The 13,722-nt window shown below is 46.1% G+C and overlaps 1 protein-coding gene across 34 annotated transcripts in view; it reads right to left on the bottom strand.

Annotated features, from left to right (window-relative positions):
• Positions 1 to 13,722, bottom strand: part of CLASP1 (cytoplasmic linker associated protein 1) — a 275,809-nt gene that overhangs the window by 234,139 nt on the left and 27,948 nt on the right. For all 34 annotated transcript variants that reach the window (XM_086718350.1, XM_086718353.1, XM_086718377.1 and 31 more), the window contains exon 2: positions 3,463 to 3,942. In XM_086718350.1, coding sequence (XP_086574476.1) covers positions 3,463 to 3,657 — 195 coding nt within the window. In that variant the 5' untranslated portion in view covers positions 3,658 to 3,942. The remainder of the gene's footprint in view (positions 1 to 3,462; positions 3,943 to 13,722) is intronic.

Below are 13,722 nucleotides of genomic sequence, written 5' to 3'. Positions count from 1 at the left end.
CTCTCTCTGCCCTCCCCTGCTCATGCTCTGTCTCAAAAATAAATAAAAACATTAAAAAAAAAATTTTTTTTTTTTTTAAAAAGGAAAGAAAGAATCAAATATAAAATGATTCAAGCACCAGCCAACTATTTTTTTAAGTGAGACACTGTGCTGACATTCAACTACATTCTCTGTTAAGGAACAATAATACCCGGGGCGCCTGGGTGGCTCAGTCAGTTGGGTGTCCGACTTCAGTTCAGGGCATGATCTCAAGTGTCATGAGTTCGAGCCCCAAGTTGGGCTTTGGGCTGACAGCTTGGAGCCCGGATCCTGCTTCAGATTCTCTCTCCCTCTCTCTCTGCCCCTCCCCCACTCACACTCTGTATCTCTCTCAAGAATAAACAAACATTAAAAAATTTTTTCTTTTAAGAAATAACAATACTCAAGTACTATTGTTTTAAAAGACTAAAATTGTTTCCCTTTTCTCCTATCCTTTTAGCCCTTAACTTAAAAAAATTCAAGAAGCCAAGCTGCAAAATTTTAACATAAAGTGAATCCTTTCAATCCATAATATATAAAACATGTCAAGGGACACCTGGATGGCTCAGTCAGTTAAGGGTCCAATCTCAGCTCAGGTCATGATCTCACGATCTGTGGGTTCGAGCCTCATGTCAGGCTCTATGCTACTGGCTTAGAGCCTGGGACCTGCTTCAGATTCTGTGTCTCCCTCTCTCTCTGCCCCTCCCAGGCTCATGCTCTGTCTCTCTCTCTCTCTCTCTCTCTCCCTCTCTCTCTCTCTCTTAAAAATAAATAAACGTTAAAATTTTTTTTAAAAAAACATATCAAATAAAACTGAAAATGCACATCAAGCTGTGAGAAATCCTGATCTATAATTTTAAAAGGGTGGGGGAGAGGTCTAAAAGGTAAGTTTCCAGATTTTGGTAAAGCCCCCAGGAGTACTTGCAGAACAGTCTAAGCTCCCAGGTTCACTCAAGAAACCAGTATTCATTGAGCACCTACTGTGTTCCAAGCTCTGGGCACCAGGTGTGCAAAGGGCAGTGTCATCACACTCAGTTTATAAAGAAAGGGGGTGCTCACTACCATGTAACATTAGAACCATATGACATGGCCAAGACCACAAAGCCATCAGTATGAAGTCATATAAGGTATTAGAGCTTGGAGTCCCGATTACCTAGTCAAACACCTGCACTGAAGAGACAGGTAAAGTGATTTGTCCATGATTACATGCAAGTCAGTAGCAAATGTCATCTCGCGGACTTCTTCCCACCAAGCTGTCTTCCTTAAAAATTCCTTTGTGAAAGGTCAAGTCTTAATCTTTCATGCTTTTGTGACCCGGAAGACGCTATTCTGAAAAAACTACCCAACCTTCAAGCACCTTGGATTCCTCCAGGCAGTGTTACCATGTTCTTCTGGCTTCCCACCCAGTCCGGTGGGTCTCCCACCTGTACTGAACTGCTCCCAATCTACTGTACTGTAAAACCCTTTGCTTGTTGATCAGTGCCAGACTATGAGCTCCTCGGAGGCAGGATCCAGTCTTGACACCGACTGCTAACGTCTGAGTGCTTGTTATGGGGCAGGAGCGGGACAACTTTATACACTCCTTCATTTAGTGCTTATAATAATTCTGTTATCCCAACACCGTAGATGAGGGAACCAGAGCCCGAGAGGTTAAGAGCTCACACAGTACAGCAGACCCTGTGGGCTACTTATTTAATAGCCATATTACCTCAGTCCCATCCCCAACTTCCTCCTTCAATCCATAATATACAAAAAACCTGAGTTTTGTACACCAACAGCAGTCTGCTATTGCACAGTCAGTATAGTGCAGTTGGAGCCAATCTCTGTTTCACTGTCTGCCTTTATGGAACTGAACACTTAGGGAGTGCTTGTTCACTCACCGACCCAGTACTTGTTGAGCAGGAGTCTGACAGGGCTCAAATATTCCCCCCTCCTTCACATGGGCACATGCTTCACTCCAAGGAGGCCGGACTCTTAAGATCAGGAGGTCAAGCATGATGATAGACAATAATCATGGACACCCATCCACTTTCCAGTAATGCTAGGGTGGGCAGGCAAAGCCATTCTGGCCAATTTGATGTAGAAGAGTCTGCTGGGGAGCTTCTGAGAGAGACACAAGCGGACACTCTCCTTCCCTGGACATTGCTTTAGCTACTGCAGGCTTCTTAAATTCTTACAGAAAATCACCTGACGTCCATACAGTGGCTTTAAGCCAATGAGTCAGACTTCAGTTACTCTCACCCAAAAGCATCATAATGTGCACACAAAGCAGCGGAACTGTGATCCAAACACAGATAAGGTGTCTCTAGACTAGACCCTCCACACCTCTCCTGTAACACTCCCACCATCCAGCACCAAGGCTGAGCACATAAGCAGCACGTGTAACTTCAGCTAAATGAATAAATAGGTGAATGAAATAGAAGTTAAGCTCACCTTTCAGAGACAGGATAACTTTTATGTGCAGTTGTAAGTAAAATATTAGGGTCGTAGGTCCCTTAATGAGTATAAAGCCTACTGACTCTTAGAGGAGACCAAGGTTTAATGCATTTGGAAAACAAGAGTCTGTAAACACCAGTTTCCAGGTCCAAACCAATCTCAGAAAACCGGGTCAATGAAAAAGGCACAAGAGATTCTGTTTCTCATGGGCTCCCTTCACAATGTTTATAGCACTTATTAGGAGTCATGCCGACACCCCAGTCTTCCACCCCAATCTTGACCCAAAGGGTCAAACTGAAAGAGAGAGGAAGGGGGAGGGGACAGGTAGAGGGAATGACATCTCTTCAGTGCTTCAAGTCCCATCTTTATTCATGAAAGCTCAGTCCTTGAATGGGTAAAATGGTCATTTGGGTCTTCGGACCCCTGCCTCCACCCACTACCCACCAAAGGCACATGCCCACCTTGATCTTTAGAAGCTGAAGGATCGCCTCCAGGCCATTGCATACAGGTTGCAGAAGAGTCCTTGGCAACCCATACTATTTTTGGCCAGGTACCGAGGCCAACTTCAACACAGTGACCTGAAGGTAAAATGCTCCACGTACTATAGCCAATTCTATTCCCCACAGGAAACCAGTGAATACATTTGCTTTTCCTGAAGGGCCACTCACCAACATCTCATGACCCATTCACTGCAAGATACAGCATTCGCTTCAACTTCAAGGCTGCAAATGCCTGTAAACTTTCCAACACAAGGGCCTCTCTTTATGTGTTCACTTGGCCTTCTCTCGAAGTGCTAAAGCATAAGGATTCTTTCAATCTCCAACAAGAATCAGAGTAAACTCTACTTGCTTCAGAATGAAATGTCCAAAAGCCACAACCAGAGTGTCCTACTGGAGGCCAAAGAATCCTGCTCATCTCTCCCAGAGGAATCCTTTCTCCTAAGGACCGATTCGGACCCACCAAGGCAGCCCAGCCACCTATACAAGTGCCTCCCGGAGCGCGACTTACCTTGTAATTGCTAGAGTTCACCCAAGAGGTAGCGAGCCCATCCACAAGTTTATCTAACATGGTCTGGTCATGCTCAAGGTCAGCAGACTTCTGTTTGTCTGAGAAATAGTCTATAAGTTCTTGGCCAACCTGCAGTCGTTTCCCCACATCCTTCTGCAACACCTGTGCCAGGCAGGACTCCATGCGAGGCTCCATGGTGGAATTCAAATCCAGATCCAGCAGAAGCTAGAGGGCAGTCAGGGTGACACCCTCCCAGTAAACGTACCCGGGAGGTTGCCTCTTTGTTCGCTGAGGGTTACTAAGAGCCTGTGTTTCAAAGATGCAATCCGGGGAATGGCAACAATGCACCATGTGTGTCTGAAGAGCAGCTGGTAGGATATTAAAAGTCCAATTTAAATAACTAGCAGGAGATAAAGGAGTGAGTGGCAGAGCGAGGTTCTACTCTTGGGTCTGAAATTCTTCATAATTCAGCAGTCCATCCTGAAAAGTAACAGAGAGCGACAAATCAGCACAGATAACGTAACATTCAAATGTTTTGAAACATTAAACCACAGACAAAGCAATTCGCGCTGCAGAATCATTTACAATCACAAGTGGAGTGAGAAGCATGAACGTTTGGCAACCATATCAGAATAACATCATTATTATTTTTATCAGGAAGAACATGGAAACCCAAAGCAAAGAGCCAATGAGCTACACAGTTGGTAGGTTGACGTTTTTCACAATTTTCCAGCTTGTAAATGCGCCAGTCAGGAAAGCAGTCTTCTGCTTCAGCTAGTATATTTATTCGTGGCTTCAATTTTGCTTCCCACCAAAAACTTAACCCCACTCTACGTGTGAATCACTGTAGGTACTGTAGCTTATTCTTACTGCCTTACTCTGAGTTTTCTAAAAAACCCACTGCTGGAAATGGGGTGGGCGCCATAGAAAGACCACTGACCAAAGTGGCTGGCCTGGTAATGGGAACCAAAGACAGCATCTCCATCAAACTTCTTGCTCAGGAGCTTTACAACAGGGTGAGCAGTCATCCCTGCCTCGTCATCCTCCCTCCAAGAAAGAAAAGGGAGTGATGGGGGTGGGGGGACAGGGAGAGGAGAAGAGGGAACAGGCTCAATTCTGATCACTTACGGACAGTATCCTCAGCTGACAACAGCACCATTTGGACCTGGTGTTTGTTATAAAATCAGGAGATCTCAAAATCATGTTTGAGGGCAAAACACATGATTCGAGAAAAGTTACACTAACACTGTTTTCATCAGACTGAACAAGTTGAAAAGTGAATCTATAGCTGCTGCAGCAACTGTACACATTTATTTCTTATGCAATTTCTCCTTGTCTTCCAACCTAACAAGAGCCACAGAAAACCTGTCTTCCAGATGCAGCACCTCCCTGACGCTGCAGGAACGAGAACTGTTCCGCACATCAGCAGTAAGTCCCAGCTCTCAGGGGTTCTAGCAGGCAAATAAATCAAGTAAAATTAAAATTCTGCACAGAATAATTCTTCCAGTCTGAGCACAGAGATTTTTTTCCTTTCTGACATCACCTCATCCGTCCCTACGCTCGGTATAAAAAGCACAATGCGATGGGGCGCCTGCCTGAGTGGCTCAGTCGGTTAAGTGTCCGACTTCAGCTCAAGTCATGTTCTCATGGCTCGTGGGTTCGAGCCCCATGTTGGGCTCTGTGCTGACAGCTCGGAGCCTGGACCCTGCTTCGGATTCTGTGTCTCCCTCTCACTCTGCCCCTCCCCTGCTCATGCTCTGTCTCTCTCAAGAATAAACAAACATTTAAAAAACAAAAACAAAAAAACAGCACAATGCACTTTCTGAGTTCTAGAATCAGAGACTTCTGACACCGGCAGTAATCATTCAAGTCGAGTCATTCAGTGAGGAAGACCCTCCTTCAAAGTCCCTGACACATGACTGATTACCCATCTTCTACATGCATGGTGCTGGGGGCAGGACGGCCCTCGAGAAGACCCTGCTTCACACGGCGGAGGAGACAGCCGCTCTCCATCACTTCCACACCGTGGAACTGGTCCCTCCTTCAGAAGAAGGACCTTCAAATACATAAAAGCGTCTATTACCCTTTATTCCAATTTTTAAGCCAAACAAAATAACCACAGCTCCTTAATCAGCTATGTTGAGCTTTATAAAGGAGGCATCAGTGATACAGGAAAACTGGACAAACAGAACCTTTTCTTTTCTCTGTCCAATATCAGCCCAAGAAGCAAATCAAACAAGATTGGGCTTGTGGTGGATTAAAAATGGCCACAAATTCTTTGCTTCTCTTCCCTCATCAAGGTGGGGCCTAAGTCCTCTCCCACAGTGACTCTGGGGTTGGCCCTGTGACTTGCTTTGGCCGGTGGGGAACCAGCCACTGCAAAAGGAAGCAGAGATTTGAGAGGCAAGTGCTGCCGCCCACCCTTAGAATGCTGCCCAGGGCCCGCCATGCTGGGAGGAAGCTCCTGGAACCTGAGAGGCCATGTGGAAGGCAAGCAGCACGCTCCAGCCGACGGTCAGAAGCAGCCGCCAGACGTGGGAGTGAGTCCGTCAGGGACCGCTTAGCCATTTCAGTCATCATCTGACTGCAGCTACACAAGTCTGAGGAGACAAGCAAAAAACCACCCAGCCAAACCACAGATTCTAAGAGGTAACATCTCGTTGTTGCTGTAAGCCACAGGTCTGCAGTGGTTTGTTACACACCTGCAGATATCAGATGCACTCTGCCCTCCCCCAAACATCTATCTTTCCTTCTCAGTGACAACAATCTCCTATCCTTTACTCCTCCGAGGACCTAAAATCAACGGACACTAACCAATAATGATAATGATCACACAACTTTGAAGCCTCTACTTGAGGTGTCAAGTTCAATGCCAGATGATGTATATGGACTGCCTTTAATTCTCCAACCAACTGTAAAAAGTAGGTATTAGCATCCCTATTTTACAGATGAAGAAACTGAGGAAAAGTACAGGTAAGTAAATTTCTAAGGCCACATGGCCACTTAGTTTCCTCTCCCCACCTTCAAACCCTTGTGATTACAAGCGTGGCCTAGTTCTGTTCTCACTCAGGGAAAGGAGGTCAGACATCATGCTCAGCTAGGAAGTAACAGGCAAGAGAATGCGGTCTCCATTGCTGGGAGAGGAATGATTCTGTTCATTTCAGCCTCTCTATAATTTTTAAAATACGTATTATATATAAAAAGCTCCCCTGCCCTAAGAATTGTGTAGGATTTCCAACAAATAAAACTATATGCTTCTTGAGGGTAATTATGCAATAAAGGCTTAAGATACTCAAAAGTAGGTCACAAACTCCTATGTACAAAACCCACAGAATGAAAGACACTGTTAGTCCCTAAGCGTTAAGTAGATTGGGTCCTCTCTACTCTTTTTCTCCTTAACTTAAAAAAAAAAGGGGGGGGGGGGTGGCGCCTGGGTGGCTCAGTCGGTTGAGTGTCCGACTTCGGCTCAGGTCATGATCTCTCGGTCTGTGAGTTTGAGCCCCGCATCGGGCTCTGTGCTGACAGCTCAGAGCCTGGAGCCTGCTTCGGATTCTGTGTCTCCCTCTCTCTCTGCCCCTCCCCTGCTCATGCTCTGTTTCTCTGTCAAAAGTAAATAAACATTAAAAAAATTAAAAAAAAAAAAAAAGTAACTGATACTCTCGAGCATTTTCTCCATCTCTGCTTTCAGAAGCATTCAGGGAGTATCAATCACATAGTCCCAAATTCACAAGGTACAAAAGTATAAAACCTCCCTCCCACTCCTGCCCCCCAGCCACCTAGTTTCCCTAACAGCAAATAATGTCACCAGTTTCCTGTGTACCCTTGCAGAGATATTTTTAGTGACCCAGGTAAATAAATATGTGCCTTTCTCCCTGTACCCCCTGGGAATTTTCTAAACCAACAAAAACACCAGCAAAACTTCATACAGCAACAGAATTATACAAAAACATTCTTAAAAAAAAAAAAAACACGTTATATTAAAAGATGCAGAAAATAGAATATAAACAAACGGGGGGAGGAGGAGGTAAGACATCTCTTCCTTCCAGCCACATCCTGTCCAGGCTCTCTACCAGGGAAAAGCCCAACAAGGAAACACGTCTCAAGTTAACCTGCAGTCCCAGAGGTGACCTATGGTTAGACCAAATAAAAACCAGGTCTGTTATGTGCAAGGCATTGCTGGAAGGCACGGGGACGCGATAAACAGGACTCAGCACTTGCCCAGAGAGACCTTACGAACCGGCACAGCGTCTGTTCACGATCGGTCATCAGTTCTGAAATCATCATTTGAGGGCGCGGTGTCGCACAGAGGACTACCTGACAGCAGTGCTAGTGTTAGGAATTACTCAGACTGTTGGAATGAGTAAGTCACGGGGATGAAAGTGACAGCACAGGGAATACAGTCAGCAGCACTGTGTGGAGACAGACGGTGGCTACCCTTGTGGGGAGCACCAGCATAATGTACAGACTTACGCAATCACTATATTATACACCTGAAACTGATGTAACATTGCGTGTCAACTGTACTTCAATTAAAAACAAAAACAAAAACAAAATGACTCAGAATGTAACACTATTTGTAAGTTTAAAAAAAAGTCCCACTTGCACACGTTTTCCAAAATAATAAGAGAATGTAAAAATGATACAAAAGAAAAGGCAGGTGAGGTTAGAATGGCCAACTACCTTTCCTCCTCTTGATGTATCACGCTAAGTGCTCTCCTTGAGCAAGATCTCACCACGAAAGCCATGGAGCCACTAGACCTTACGTATCAGTTCCTGGGAAAAGGGACACATGCCAGGTGTTTCCAAAAAAATGCCCCAACTCCTCTTAAACTCCTCCTCCCCAACTGCAAAGGGCTCTTCCATTCCCCAGCATCACCCTTCTCTGCCCCCCGCTACGGTATAAGCACCTCAACCTTTTCCTGCCGCATCATCTTGGTCTAAACCAGGGGCGGGGGGGGGGGGGAGGGGGGGGGCGGGGGGAGTAACAATAAGAGGTGAAGCCCATGGCCCTACAGCCATTCTCCTTTGCAGTAGCCAGGAAAGTGGAAATTAACAGAGCAATGTTTATCAGAACAATAGCCCAACTGTGAGCCCAACTCTGCCAGGGACTAACAGGAAGAAGTTAAAAAATACCAGCTTCAACAAGAATGAAGAAACACACAATTACACAGCCTGAGGTAATGAAAAGAGCAACAAAGTTTAAAATTCCAGCCCCTAGTCTTGACTCTGCCACTTCCTGAGTAGCACTGGGGAGAATGTTGGCTCCTCATTCATTAAATAAAATTAAAAGTGGAAAAGGTTTGCACGGGAATTTTTAAAAACTGGCTCCTATCTCTGTGCGGTGCCTGGGTGGCTCAGTTGGGTAGATGTCCAGCTCTTGACTTTGGCTCAAGCCATGATCTTACGGTTCATGCATTCGAGTCCCACATCGGTTTCTGCGCTGGCAGTGCGGAGCCTGCTTGAGATTCATTCCCTCTCTCTCTCTCTCTCTCTGCCCCTCCCCTGCTTGTGTCCTCTGTCTCTCTCTCTCTCTCTCTCAAAATAAATAAATAACCTTTAAAAAATTAGTTATCTCTATCCCCTTAATTATCATAACTACTCTACAGCACCTGCATACACAACCATGGAGGTGTATTAACAATGGAGGACTGGTGGGCAGGGATGGCAGAGAACCGAACCAACTCTAAGCTCTGCTCCATAGACTTCTCCATAAGAGAAGTTACAAGCAGGACCATTTTTACCTAGTGGCTCAAAACAAGTTAATACTTCTCATGAGTCTGTGGGATGGCTGGGCCCATCTAGAAGGCTCTTCTACTAATCTCGCCTGGGAACATTCATGCCAGCTTCACCTGGGTGCGAGTACACAGCAGCATCACTCACATGGCTGAGAAACTGAGGCTAGCTGCCGGCTGGACCACCTGCCACATATGATCTCCAACCATTCGGTGACAGAGGCTGCATCTCACTACAGAGTGGCTAGAGCGTTTTGAGGTAGCAAAGGGGGAAACTGCCAGGCCTCTCAAGGCCCAGAATCCAGAACCTGTAAATCACTTCTGCTCCATCCGGCTAGTGAAAGCAAGTCACAAGGCCAGCCTAGATAAGTGTGAGGAAATCGATTCTACAAATTTATAAGGAGGAGCTACAAAATATTTTGGCCACGTTTTTCAGTCTAACACAGATGTATTCAATGGGTATTTGCAGAATAAATAAATGGATAAATAGATGGGATGAATACATTTGTACTGTTTATCCATTACCAGGCTAATCTCAATTACTTGCATTGATTCAACTTATCATATATCACATCTCACCACAGAAAATACAAGAGAAGTTACTATAATCCATGAGTTGAAAATGCTTCCAACTTACTTGGAGAGAATGAAATGCACTCACAAAAAGCTTATCAATGTAAGAAGTCAATACAAACATAAGATGCACATTACAGTTCACAGGTGGAATGTTACACCTGCAAAATAAGGCATATGAAGGGATGCCTGGGTGGCTCAGTCGGTTGAGCATCCGACTTCAGCTCAGGTCATGATCTCGTGGTTCGTGAGTTCAAGCCCTGCATCAGGCTCTGTGCTGACAGCTCAGAGCCTGGAGCCTGTTTCAGATTCTGTGTCTTCCTCTCTCTCTGACCCTCCCCCACTCTGTCTCTGTCTCTCAAAAATAAATAAACGTTTAAAAATATATAAAAAATGAAAAAAATAAGGGATATAAATAAGTTCTGTGGTAATTCAGAGGGGTAACTCAGAAGGCGTGGAATGACCAAGTTAAAACTATATATGCTCATTAGGTAATTGGGTGCACTTAATAGGAGAAATGATAAAACTTAATGGGAGAGGGGCGCCTGGGTGGCTCAGACAGTTCAGTCAGTGTCCGACTCTTGATTTCAGCTCAGATCATGATCTCACGGTCTGTGGGACAGAGGCCCGAGTCAAGGCTCCACGCACTGACAGCGCAGAGCCTGCTTGGGATCCTCTCTCTGCCCCTCCCCCACTTGCACTCTGTGCCTCTCTCTGTCAAAATAAATAAATAAATATTTAAAAAAACAAACCAAAAGAAAACCTTAATGGGAGGGGCGCCTGGGTGGCTCAGTGGGTTCAGCGGCTCAGGTCATGATCTCACGGTTTGTGGAGCTGAGCCCTGCTCACATGCGCTCATGCTCCCACACTCACGCGCGCAGTCTCTCTGGCTCTGAAAATAAATAAACTTAAAAAAATAAAAACACTTAACAGGGAAGAAAAGCATAAGCAAATGAGGGCGGGAGATACTTGTGAACAGGTGAGGGAAGAAGTGTGCTAAGGCAGAGACAGTGAAACACTGTGAGGTACATAGGCCTCATTATGCCCATTTCAAAGACAAAGAAATGATGGGGCGCCTGGGTGGCGCAGTCGGTTAAGCGTCCGACTTCAGCCAGGTCACGATCTCGCGGTCCGGGAGTTCGAGCCCCGCGTCAGGCTCTGGGCTGATGGCTCAGAGCCTGGAGCCTGTTTCCGATTCTGTGTCTCCCTCTCTCTCTGCCCCTCCCCCGTTCATGCTCTGTCTCTCTCTGTCCCAAAAATAAATAAACGTTGAAAAAAAAAAAATTCAAAGACAAAGAAATGAAAGCTCAGAAAGGTTAGGTAAAAAAATACAAACACCTGCCCACAGTTTTAAAGCTAATAATATCAGGCAGTAGTCGAAAACCAGAGCCGCCTCGCCTTACGGTTTGTATTCTTTTTTTTTTTTAACTTTATTTATTTTGAGAGAGAGAGAGCATGAGCAGGGGAAGGGCAGAGAGAGAGAGAATCCCAAGCAGGCTGTGCTCTGTCAGCACAGAGCCCGACGTGGGGCTTGATCCCACGAAAAATTGAGATCATGACCTGAGCCAAAATCAAGAGTCGGAAACAACCAACTGAGCCACCCACACGCCCCTTTTAGGTTTGTATTCTTTTTTTAATTTTTAAAAAAAAAATTTTTTTTTAACGTTTATTTATTTTTGAGACAGAGAGAGACAGAGCATGAACGGGGGAGGGTCAGAGAGAGAGGGAGACACAGAATCTGAAACAGGCTCCAGGCTCTGAGCGGTCAGCACAGAGCCCGACGCGGGGCTCGAACTCACGGACCGCGAGATCATGACCTGAGCCGAAGTCGGACGCTTAACCGATTGAGCCACCCAGGCGCCCCTGTTTGTATTCTTAACACTTCACTACGACCCTCTACTACCACGTTGAAAATCCAAGGTACAGGCATTTAATAACGGAAATGTGAAAAAAATGTTCAACAGCTATAGCAGGTGGGGCATAAAAAGTAGAGGAGTAGGAAACAAAGAATCAAACCACAAGTACTTAGGAAACTTTAGTAAACTAATATTCCTCATTACAGTATCAAGAGAGACAATTCAAACTAGCAGTACGCAAAATAAATAGCCACATCGAAACTCTCCCTGGAAAATATGTAGAAAGCAGGCATGATATTTAAAAAGCCAACTCTAGGGGCGCCTGGGTGGCGCAGTCGGTTAAGCGTCCGACTTCAGCCAGGTCACGATCTCGCGGTCCGTGAGTTCGAGCCCCGCGTCAGGCTCTGGGCGGATGGCTCAGAGCCTGGAGCCTGTTTCCGATTCTGTGTCTCCCTCTCTCTGCCCCTCCCCCGTTCATGCTCTGTCTCTCTCTGTCCCAAAAATAAATAAACGTTGGAAAAAAAAAAAATTTTTAAAAAGCCAACTCTAGAAGCCAGAAAGTGGCAGAATTTTACTCACATTAAGTCTTTAAAAGCAGTGTGCGTCTATCTATAAGACAACCCTTTGAAATTAGCAGAATTTTATTGACATTAAGTCAAAAGCAGTGTGTTTCTATCAATAAGACAACCCTTTTTGGCGTTATAAGATTTTTATAACATGGTCTGAAATTTTTAAAAGACACTCTGCCTTGTCCTGCCAGCAGTGAATCTCTGTTCTCACTCTACCTGTGCCTTCTCCTCCCCCCTCCCCAGCCCCACCCATTTCTGAGCCCACACAGTCACTCAGGGAACACTGAGTGTTCTACAGTTCTACAGTGTTCCTACAACGTGGCACGCATTGTACGGTGCTAACGACAGGAAAGCACAGAACGTAAGGCTTGGTCAAGACTTCAAGGAGCCCCCTGCCCCAAAAGAAGGAAGAAACAGAAACACAAACAGCCGCGATGGTATCAGTAGGAGTCTTTTTTTTTTTTTTTTAATGTTTTTATTTATTTTTGAGACAGAGACAGAGCATGAACGGGGGAGTGTCAGAGAGGGAGACACAGAATCTGAAGCAGGCTCTAGGCTCTGAGCTGTCAGCACAGAGCCCGACGCGGGGCTCGAACTCACGGACCATGAGATCATGACCTGAGCCGAAGTCGGACGCTCAACCCACTGAGCCACCCAGGCGCCCCTCAATAGGAGTCTTAAGCAGGATGTTTGTAGAAGGTGCTGCAGGTAGCAGAGAAAGGAGACAAGATGGCGCCTGAGGAAATTCAAGTGGGAATTTCGGGGACGGGGCAGGCAGGGCAGCTCACACCATGCCGGTAGAGCACCCACTCTCCCAGCCAGCCCCACCTTTTCACTTGTCAGCCTGAGGTCACTGGCTCACGGCCCCTCGGCCTCCAGCCTCCCTGTCTCCCTCCCTCCCTCCCTGCCTCAACATCCTGCAATGGCCTCTCTCTTCAGCCACCTCAGACCTCTACCCTTCCAGGTGTCTGTTCTCAGGTGTCAGCAACCCCTCCTTGTCTCTCAGCCCCCCTGACGTGTTCTGCAATCCCACTTTCCAACCACAACTGACCATCCTTCCAGCCCTTAGGCTCAAGCCCCTGGCTCCAGCCTCAATTCCATAAAACGCCTTCCCAATCTGACCTTCCTTAGTCTGGATTCAATTCCGTGGGGATTTTAAGGGCTTGAAACTTTCGACTTTCTCTCCTGTGATAGCTGCCTTGTAAATCTGCACCCTGGAAGAATCGGACACACTTAACCAGCTGCCTTCTCACGCCTGCGGCAAACAGTCCATCACGTGGAAGGAAACACACGCACGTGCCCGATGGGTGTCATTTTACACTGATCATCTCAAACTTCACAAAGTATTCCAAACCAGCATCCTAATTCATGTTCTCCAGTAAGCTGGCCCACCCTTCTCTCCAAAACCACTTTCCCATCTTCTCCCCAAGCGCCCATGCACCCTGTCCTGCAGCCTACACCCACCGGCCTCTTCGGATGTCAACCAGCTGCACTGACGTGCTTCCTGCTCACCCTGAAGCCCCTCTGATG

This window comes from Puma concolor, chromosome C1 (genome assembly GCF_028749965.1).
Source record: "Puma concolor isolate L17-30 chromosome C1, mPumCon1.1.hap2, whole genome shotgun sequence".
In the NCBI taxonomy this organism is placed as follows: Eukaryota; Metazoa; Chordata; class Mammalia; order Carnivora; family Felidae; genus Puma; species Puma concolor.
Note: the sequence above shows the minus strand (reverse complement) of the source record. Positions and strands in the feature narration are given on the sequence as shown.